Source organism: Actinia tenebrosa, unplaced genomic scaffold, assembly GCF_029948245.1.
Source record: "Actinia tenebrosa isolate PJP-AT-01 unplaced genomic scaffold, QUT_ActTen_1.0 PGA_scaffold1__47_contigs__length_23844297, whole genome shotgun sequence".
NCBI classification, from domain to species: domain Eukaryota; kingdom Metazoa; phylum Cnidaria; class Anthozoa; order Actiniaria; family Actiniidae; genus Actinia; species Actinia tenebrosa.
In genome coordinates this window covers 16,603,066-16,613,158 of record NW_028292578.1, presented here as the reverse complement: position 1 = coordinate 16,613,158, position 10,093 = coordinate 16,603,066, and the positions used below count along the sequence as shown (strand labels likewise).

Genomic DNA, 10,093 nt, shown 5'->3' with positions numbered 1-10,093 from the left:
CGACCATCGTATAATCCGATTGGTTAAAATCAAATACTTGCGCCCACAGTCTGTACCCAGCGGTGTACCATAGCAATTCAAAATGGCGGACGAACAACAAGTTCAAGTCAAATTGCAAGAATTATTTCTCGCTTCAAGAAAACTCCGTTTCTTGCATCTCAAGTCAGAGGAAGAGTTAATATTTACTGCTAAGTTATGTGGAGAACATAAGCCTTTGTTCTTAGGGGCTGATGTATTGTCTAACTGCTCGATTGCCGTCTCAAATCTTCCAAGAACGCACGCGAAATTTGCCAAGAAGGGTCTTGCAATGAAAGTTAACTTTCCTTCTTTCTTAAGAATTACTGGTATCCAAGGAACTGGTAAAGGAGTTTGGTTTTATAGTATACAAGGTCTTTTTAGAGTAGCGTTTGAGATGTATCCTCGGGAAGAGCAGTTGGATTTGTTGAAGTGCTTGCAAAGTGTTTGGACTTTGAGGTTTGGGGATCAGCTATTGAGGGAAATCGTAAATCCTTTACGATTTGACTTATGTGAAAATAGAAGGGAAGAAATGAATGTTGAGAAAGAGGATTCTGATGGGAAAGAGGTTCCAGTATCTGATACAAACTCTTCTCAATGTAGTTCAAACCAAAACACATGTTATGCAAATGCGTCTAATGAGATCACAAAGACAGTTCTCGAAGAACAAAATTCAGAAAACGATATTGAAAATGTTCAAAAACAACAACTACATCACTGGAAATATGGAGATATTTTACCAGAGCTCACAGACCTGATGAGAATTCGTGACAATAGCAAAAGTAGAAGTGAATTTGATGCAATAGTTACATCCCTTAGAACCCTGCTACAAAGTTACAAAAGTCTAACTTCTGAGCATTCTCCGATGGATCACCAACAGAAGTTTTTGTATGCAACGAGTTACTGTGTTGGAAATGAGTTTAGTAAATACAAAGAAGAAATATCCCAGAAAGTAACAGAGTTTAAGAAAAGACACATTGCAGCAATCGACAGCCTTCCTCCTGCTGAGAGAGTCATTATGGAACTCTTCCCACAGCCAATGATTGTGTTGTTGAAAACATGGATGAAAGATGAGACACAAAAACCTCAAGGGGAACCTCAGACAGTTTTACCTTTCTCATTGATACAGCTGATTTTGGAGTTTGCCAACCAAACTCTTGTTTCTGGAGTTGCTCATGTGTTGTACTCTCGTCTGATACGATCTGAGAGTGTTTGATAGTAAATACTACCTTGTTGAATATTGTATATTAGCTGAAAGTCAGTACCAAACATTTTTATGTCTGGAGTTGATCACAATACCTTTTTAATAGACAAAGCATTGGATCTATAGGGGAGATTTGTAGAAAGCATGAAAAATGGATATTTTATGTGAAAGTATCATAATACCTTTTTATTCCATGACACTGAACTCTAAATTTATAAATATCTTTTAAAGTTTTTGGAAGAAAATCCTTTACATATGTACAGTATATATATATATACAAATGCTGTAATACCAATATAAATAATTTGCCACATATAATAATATACTCTTCTAAAGCCACTGCAGCTTTGTTAACTTTTAAATATTATGACTACTAGGTATTACAGGTATCCAGTTAGCCTCCTGCTCAAGTGCCTGTAATGGCTTTGAGGTTCCTCAATGATTTCTTGGATGGGCTATCTGTGATGTGTATAGATTAATGTAACCCTGCGAGACAGAGGGGACACCTCCTTCCCTTATCACATACACAGGATCCTAAGGCACGTAAAAGATTGAAGAGAGATGCCTACAGATGTCTTCTAACAAGAAATAAAGTTTTATGACCGAAATCCAATTTCTTCTGGGCCTCTTTCTTGTATATCCTGCATTTCTGTCATTTCATCAAACTGGTGTAAGTGAAACTTTGACACCTGATGGCCCGTTAGTGTTTTGATTGCTCTGTACCCCTGGAGTGTCTCAAACACCACAAATAATGCCATGAGAATGTTCATGGCTCGTTCTGTTGGCATGATTAGCATGCTTTCATTTAACAGCAGAACGAATGTCAGAGGCAGCTGAAGAACTAAGGTAAGAAGCCAAAAGCCTGCAAGTTCAGGAACCTGGAAACACATTTAGAACAGAAGGTAATTAAAATGAGGGTAAATGAAATGGCAAGAATAGGGCTAGACCTTCCCGGGGGGGGGGGGGGGGGGGGGGACCGGGGATGCTTGTCGGAAATTTTCAAAAAGACCCCTAAAAGATGCCGAAAGTCTTAAAAACGGGCGTGGCTGTATGATTTTTAACCCTCTAAGAGATACCACAACAAATAATAAGTTTCCTCGAGTAGTTTATTATTCTTCTTACACTAGGCATCTGGACTATAAAAAGCGCCTAGGATAACCCATATCAATGCATGCTTCTCTCCTTTTCCGACACTCTAAGAGATACCAGAAAATGCTGATTTTCAAAAATTCGCATTTAACACCCTAAAAGATACCAAATCGCGAATTTTTACCCCTAAGAGATATGACAAGCATAACTGGTACTTTTTTCCTGGAGTCACCCCCCGGGTAGACCTTATTTGTATGATTGCAATGTTTTCCATTTCAGACCAAGTGTCATTCTCAATCTTTGTTTGAGCTGCATCCACATTGATGTGTCTTCTCATGTGCAACCATTTAACAATTAAGAAGTTGTACTCTAGGGAATGATACGTGGTCTGAAATGGGAAAACACTATGCCCAAGGTATTAAAAAGGTCTATTGTGAAATGGATCCCTGCAGATGTCCTATATGAATAGAGTTTAACTCATGTGTTGTCTTCTCCCTCACCATAAAAGGTATTCTTAGGCTCAAGCACAAAACCCTGACAGCTGGAAAACTGAGCCTAGGGTTTCCTCTGAAGTTTCTGGTTTTTAACCCTCTCTAAGAGTCAACAGCTGTCTTCATAGAATATTTGATGTTGTGGTTAGGTGTGTGTGTTGTCCAAATTGGTGTCAAAGCATAATGGCTAAATACAGATTATGATCTTAAAAATAATTCTCTACCCTTTCCTGAAGGTTCCCAATGTAGCCAAGGTAAAGTCTGGTCATTTCCACAATTGCCATAACAATATAAATAGCAATCAAAAGAAATTTATAGTAGAAGTTAAGGCTGTCATACTGTAATGAAAAATAGAGTTAGTGTTAATAAATCATTGCAACTGCATAATCAAATATTTGTATTTTTTTGTTTCTTTTTATCAAAGAATTAATGAGCAACTGTATAATAAAATGTTTCCCTCAAACGACGAAGACAAAGCCATACCTTGGCCACCAACATGACCACTGCCGTCAAAAACCAGAAAGGTGAAAAGTAGGCATTAAAGTACAGTGCCATTTGTAAGGATAAATCTGATACCAGCTCATTACCTGTAAAAAAAACCCACCACACACAAGGAATAATGGTTAAGTAATAAGTCTTATAAACCATTGTAGGGGACAAAGACATATTGACTATTTAAGGGCACTCTTGACCATCTATTTCTATATCAGATTTTCTGCTCATGAGATTTTGCTTATTCTGACAAAGTTTTGAATTTTTGCTGGTTTTTGAGGTGATATAGTCACAACTTCTTCCATCCATTTTACAAAAATTGTCTCCAATATCCCCACTCCCAATGACACAGGTCTGTATCCATGGAAACAAGAGTGACAGATTGTGTTCCAGGATATATATATGACAAAACAAAGCTCTTAGTTTTCCACAACAGAAACGGTAAATAGTAAAACATAATTTGTATCACAGAAAAGAATCAAGCTTAAAAACAACGAAAATAAAAGGCAGTGAATGCCTTTCATAAAGTCCCAGGAGACGAAAAAGAGCTTGTTTCTCAGCTGATTTTGGATTGCTCGATCTCGATAAAGAAATAATTTTTGCTCGATAAAAGATGCAAGAGCTTACCATCATTAATAAGCTGATGTCTCGGGTAATCCCTGATAGACCGTGACATCGGGAACACTGTCTCTGTTACCGATGTAACAGCAGATCGTAAACTCTGTCCAAAGTTTGCCGCCATTTTTGTTTACAGCACCTTGTACCATCATGCAATGCAATCCCATACCTTGACCCACAATCCTTTGTGGGAAGGAATTACCCATCAAACCTTGCGCACTGCATCCAAGATGGCGCAGATCACTACGAGATTTCTTCGAGGTATATGCGAACAAAATATTGAATTTTAGCATCTTAGTCATCTTAATCTTTATTTTCAACAGCACATATCTGTTTTCTAGTTCTTATTTTTTCCTATTGAGTTAATATTTTGATTTATTTATGGAATAAAGGTCGAATTTCGGCCTTGAGTCGTCAGGTCGTTCGTCCATTTTCGGTGGGCAGCGCTAACAATTCATACAGTAAGTATTGCTGTGGATTTTTCTGTTGTATTCGCATTTTTTGTGTTCTGGTTATTCATTTGTCATTTGTATTTGCAGAATATGTTGTCGAAGAGGCACAAGATACACCTATGGACATGAAGACTTCAACAGATCGTAATGCAACAACGTTGTTTTTTAGTGAACTGCTTCGTGGTAGGTATTTATAATATTAACAAAATTGTACTTAACAGAAAAGTTATAAGAACTGAACGATTTAAAAAACTAAAGGATTCGAAATGCATTTGCGGTTAATGGAACAGATGCTATGAAAACGATAAGAAAATCCTCCTTGTCTGCTTTGATTGTTCTTTTGCACGAATATCTTACAACTTTAAACTTTTAGGACTTGGAATAACGTTAAGCAAGATGTTCCAAGAACCAGCAACGATCAATTATCCATTTGAAAAAGGACCTCTGAGTCCAAGGTTCAGGGGGGAACATGCACTAAGGAGGTATCCCTCTGGAGAGGAAAGATGTATTGCTTGTAAACTCTGTGAAGCTATCTGTCCTGCTCAGGTATTTAGAATTTCTGTAAAACTAGAATTTGTGACTCAATTTTAAATATTAAACATAACTTGAATAATTAAGAAATTTAATATCATTCATTGATATGGTAAACTATTTATTCTAGGCAATAACTATTGAAGCAGAAGAAAGAGCAGATGGCAGTCGGCGTACAACACGTTATGATATTGACATGACAAAATGTATTTATTGTGGGTTCTGCCAAGAGGCTTGCCCTGTAGATGCCATCGTTGAGGTAAGATATGTTTGTGTAAATTTTTACACAATCAAAATGCTTTATCATTTTCCTCTCTTCTCTGTCTTAATTCCTCCAAAATAAATATCAGGTAAGAGCCAGCTCATGCAGGAAACTGGCAAGAACTGGTCATTTGAGCCACTTAAAAGTTGAACCATTTAATACAGTATGTAATTTAAATGGCAGTTATTTCCTGGCCCTAAGTTATTTTGATACCCTGTGTGTTGGTATGGCTGGGGATGAACATGTGACATCCTGCACCACAGACAGATGTTCAACCAAGCAGGTGGTGGTTAAAGTGGTTACTAGTTTTAAAGTTTGGTAATTTTTTTCCAGGGTCCAAATTTTGAGTTCTCTACAGAAACTCATGAAGAACTCTTGTATAACAAAGAGAAACTACTAAACAATGGAGACAGATGGGAAACTGAAATAGCTGCAAACCTTCAAGCTGATTTTCTGTACAGATAGATAATGTCTTCGTTGTTGCATTGATAAATTAGTGTCACCAATCTCTGTTTTGAAAATGGTGAGTTCATAGGACATGGAATCTGGGACTGAACTAAAGGACCTCCATTTACCTTTATCTTATATTGATCATGAGTTCAGGCCTATTAGGTATTACATGTGTTAACAGCTAAGTAAATATGTAACTTTCTTTTGGAGTTAAGGTTAGTTTAAATATGTCTTTTTATTTCATATGTATACAAATGTAATAAATGATTTTCAGTCTATAAATATCACATTGTGTATTCATTTTGGAATACAGTATGTTACATAATCCAGTATTTACTGTACGTCTGGGAAAAAGGTAATGAAACTTTAGTTGTAAAGTACAGACTTCTGTAACCCTTCCATATATTTAATTGAAATATTAGTTAATTAGGCCCCGTCCACACATGTCTGGAAATTTTTGTATCCGCAATTTTTTTTTACAGATACGGGTTGCGTCCACACGTGTCCGCAAATTTTTGTGTCTGTATCCGCAAATTCTACAAAAACGGACATGTGTGGATGGTGAAAAGGATTCGAATATGCTGCGTGTAGAGGCAAACATTTTCGTATCCGCAAAAAAAAATTTGCGGATACAAAAATTTCCGGATACATGTGGACAGGGCCTTAGTTATTCTTGGTAAATTCCCCTCCCCCCCATTAAGCTCGTCCCCTGCTCTTTGCCTTCCTAATTTTATTTCTAGTTCATAAGAAATACGACAAATGTATGTTCAATTTATAAATGATTACAGTATAAATAAATATGAAATGTTATACTCCGAATTAATGGTATATTATGAGAAGTTGAGGATTATTGTCTTAGGTTTTGTGTCCAGTGTGGTTCCTCATCATCTATGTCGTCATCTGCCTTCACTGTTTCTGATGGTTTGACTAGGTCTCTCCATAAAAGGTCCTCCTGACATCCAGGACATTTTCCCTCCAGAGGAAGACAGAATATCCCATCTTCATGTTCATGACGAATGAAAGCTTTGGCTAAACAGACAGTGTGTGCTATCATATTGCATTCAGGTTTAGGGCACTGGACAGTGAATTCTTCAATCTAGAAAAATGAAAGTGCAAAGAAACTTTTTTACTCATTTGAACATTAATTTTTTTAAATAAATGAAATGTAGAGTTCTCAATGTTTCATAAATAATTTTAATCGTTACCCTTTCTAAGCCATGGCCAGTACCCTATCAACAGTATATGATACGAATCTTTTTATATTTTATATAGCTGAAGTTATGAATGCTTCAGTAACTAAAAGACATTGTAAGATCTATGGCATCTAGATATGGAGCCCAACAGGTCAACATCTGCTATACCATGAAACTTGTGCAAATAAAAATGTTTTATTTGTTTGGTCAGTGGTGGTCAAATAATTGTATGCTGTTTAACTGGCAATCTTGCCACACTTTTTTTTCTTCGTAAAATTACCTTTAACACATTCACGGCTTTCTAGAAACACAATGAAGTCACTGGTGGTAAAACCGCCTAACTGGAATTTCCCTTGCCACACGTTTAATTTAAAGATAACATTACCTTAAGTTTTGCTGCGCATTGGGCACATCTTTTGCTCTGGTATGCAGGAATATTTAAATCCTCTTCCTCTGCTTCTTTTTTCTTCTTTGGTTTTTCAGTTTCAAGATGGCCATATGCAACAGGCATGTGCACTGGAGGTTGTCGACAAGGGTCAAACTCTATTTTGTAGTCTTGAATCAGCCATCTTATTGTTAAAGGTAGTCTATTCCATGGGCCAACTCTGAGCAGCTCTGAGAGAATCCTGAAGGCAAATGCCACACGACTTTCTTTTATCTTTTGGCTCTTTGTAAGTTGTATGTGTTTAAGGCGGCGAGTTCTTTGTGGATTCTGCCATGCCCATTCAAACTGATTTTGAATTAGAAATCATTTAATTAACTAACAAAGTGATTTACAGAAAATAGGATACAATCAATAGACTTGATTTTTGTCTTGTGGAATTTTTATTAGTTGTTTGGCAAGTTTCATTAGAAAGTTTAGTTTTTATGGTTGATTTAGCATGGAGGGCAGTGAAGACTGTTAATGAGATTTATGAGATTCATTCAGCTGATCAATGTAGACTCCTTGTAGAACTTTTGAATGCAGCTCAATCTGGGGGACAAAAGAATAGGTCCAATTCTCAGGAGATTGAAATTATTTTGTTGTGTCACCCAGAACAAGCTGTTTTGATGTCACATGCAAGGGGTCTATAGTGACAAATTATTGCTCAATAAAGTTAGAAGTTCAATTCAGTATTAACATACCTGAAGGGCAATCACATCATTAGGAAAGCCATGTACTATCAATATCATCTCCCTATTGAAAAGAGAAATTTGGAAAAACAACAGGCTAAACAATGTAAAATTATAGATTTAGGCAATGCTTATCCCAACCTCCAATTCCCTCCTCTGGCATACCTCCCTTTCTTTCCTTCACTCTGCCCAATTTCCTTGAATGGCTCATATCAAGTTCTAGGCTATCTAGAAAAGTGTACTTGGTAGCCTGTGTACAGCCTGCTTCTCATCCCTCACCCCTGTGGGGAAAAACTTTCCTGATAGGGGGAGCGGTGAGAAGCAGCTGTACACAGGCTAACTGATTTGAAGGCGTAGAAGCTGATTAACCATTATGACTCTGCACTGTGGGGGTAGGCGGCTGGTAGGCCGGGGAGAGGGGAAAACAACACCACCTCATTCCTTTCTATTCTTGGAGAGTTTTCTATTTATCTTGGGGAAAGGGTGGAAGTCTACATTACATAGGATTAATGTACTTTATTCTATATCGTGATGAAGATTTTATCCCCCCGCCCCCTCCCCCACCAGACACACACAAACCCTTCCCTCCCCTACACCCTCTAGAAATGATGCGCATATATATAAACAGGAATCCCACAAGTCGCTAACTCGACATATTTTAATAACTTGTAGAACAAGAACAGAAAGATGAGACATTTGTGTGCCCAGAATGCAGACCATACACCTGAAGAGCAAGCTTCAAGCGTACACACAACAAGAACATCACACAGAGAAATGCAAAAAGACGTAAGTAAAAGTTTACCAAGGTTTCTTCTTGCTCGTCTTGTGCGCTCCTCCTTTATCCACACCGCCATTATGTTGTCTTATTCTCCTCGCAGGATTCACAGTATATCCAATGTACGTATGACCCCTGTACCTTGGATTTATGCAGTTCAATAAATAAACTCCATGGAATCCTCTTCCTACCTTGTTATCCTCCATTTATATATATTTTTTTTAATGAAGGGGCGAAAACGCTTTCTTTTTAAAGATTTCGTCCGCCATTTTTTGAATCTACTCGTTCTCATTCTCTCTCGTCCGTCGCAGAAGCGAGGCATTTTCAAAATGGAGGACAGCGGCTTTGCAAGGTAATTTTTTTTCTTTTAATTATTGAAGATTAACGACGCAAAACTACTATTAAACGACCCATTAGTACCACAAATGGGTGCTCTGTTATCCTACGTAGACTCTTCTAAGTTATGGACAGATATAGTCATATTTTGGACACGTTTTTACGAGGTTGTTAAGAAGCAAAGTGATGAAGTCGTTTCCTCAGAAGACTGGCAAATTCGTGCGAGCTTAATTCTTGTTTTTTGTACTCTCGTGAACGTTTTGCTTATTTTACTTGCGTGGAGAGTGTTTGGAGAAAACGTCTCTAGTATATTTTATAACAAGCCCAAGAGCCCTGTGAGGCGGTTGGAAAATTTAGACGGTTCGTTGTCGAGAAGTATGGAGGAGTTGATTACCAAGAAAATACAGTAGATTGATACCTGCGTTTTGAAGCTTCTGATAATACACGCCACTACAAGAAATCATCCTAAAAATTTCATAGTGTATTATACCAGCTGCGTTGACCTTCAGAACAAACTCAAGGTCAACCAATCGGAATGGAGTATTCACCATCATATTTTGATTACCATTTTCCATGATTCTGCCAAGAGAACCTATGAAGTATAAATTTTTTCCTTCTTTAAATTTATTGTAAATGCTGCTAGTTGAACTCATGGTGGAATTCTGGTCCATTCAACACGAGAAACCTACATTGTACTCAGCCCTGGCTAGGAAAATGCTAACCAAAAATATTTGACCCATATTCCCTTTTGGGGATCGCAGTCAACTCAGCTGGTAGGTAAGCAAGAGAAGAGGATTTTGGAGTTTTTCTGTTCTTTGTTCATCCATCATGCAAAATGAAGGTGACTTTAAACTGATGCTTAGTTAATGGAGCATGGCCTTAAGTTTTCATCCTTGGAATATTGTTGGTACTAGATAATAATTTGAAAAGAAACCATGTGTATTGGCTAGAAAAGGATGGAGGAAAATTATTGATATAAGGTCATTCCATATTGATAATGGACAATATGCCAAATATGAAATCATTGGACAGATGGTAGTGTAGATCATCCTGGGTGAGTCCTATGTTAACA

At 37.4% G+C, this 10,093-nt stretch overlaps 4 protein-coding genes across 4 annotated transcripts; 2 read left to right on the top strand and 2 right to left on the bottom strand.

Moving 5' to 3' along the window:
- Nucleotides 1-77: 77 nt before the first annotated feature.
- LOC116292915 (uncharacterized) lies at nucleotides 78-1,384 on the top strand. Its single transcript, XM_031700259.2, has one exon. The coding sequence runs from the start codon at nucleotides 83-85 to the stop codon at nucleotides 1,229-1,231; it is 1,149 nt and encodes a 382-aa protein (XP_031556119.2). The 5' UTR covers nucleotides 78-82; the 3' UTR covers nucleotides 1,232-1,384.
- Nucleotides 1,385-1,488: 104 nt separating this feature from the next.
- LOC148909970 (transmembrane protein 17B-like) lies at nucleotides 1,489-4,049 on the bottom strand. The gene is made up of 4 exons (XM_089032274.1): nucleotides 3,919-4,049; nucleotides 3,283-3,386; nucleotides 3,024-3,137; nucleotides 1,489-2,097 (listed from the first exon to the last, which is right to left on the bottom strand). Exons 1-4 carry the CDS (start codon nucleotides 4,031-4,033, stop codon nucleotides 1,816-1,818), a joined length of 615 nt encoding a protein of 204 aa, XP_088888400.1. The 5' UTR covers nucleotides 4,034-4,049; the 3' UTR covers nucleotides 1,489-1,815.
- A 48-nt stretch (nucleotides 4,050-4,097) lies between these two features.
- On the top strand, nucleotides 4,098-5,886 carry LOC116290328 (NADH-ubiquinone oxidoreductase subunit 8). Its single transcript, XM_031697331.2, has 6 exons — nucleotides 4,098-4,170; nucleotides 4,302-4,370; nucleotides 4,449-4,544; nucleotides 4,735-4,907; nucleotides 5,023-5,151; nucleotides 5,488-5,886. Exons 1-6 carry the CDS (start codon nucleotides 4,140-4,142, stop codon nucleotides 5,617-5,619), a joined length of 630 nt encoding a protein of 209 aa, XP_031553191.2. The 5' UTR covers nucleotides 4,098-4,139; the 3' UTR covers nucleotides 5,620-5,886.
- On the bottom strand, nucleotides 5,821-8,970 carry LOC116290327 (structure-specific endonuclease subunit SLX1 homolog). Its single transcript, XM_031697330.2, has 4 exons — nucleotides 8,713-8,970; nucleotides 7,923-7,974; nucleotides 7,183-7,527; nucleotides 5,821-6,700 (listed from the first exon to the last, which is right to left on the bottom strand). Exons 1-4 carry the CDS (start codon nucleotides 8,889-8,891, stop codon nucleotides 6,452-6,454), a joined length of 825 nt encoding a protein of 274 aa, XP_031553190.2. The 5' UTR covers nucleotides 8,892-8,970; the 3' UTR covers nucleotides 5,821-6,451.
- Between the last annotated feature and the right edge of the window lie 1,123 nt (nucleotides 8,971-10,093).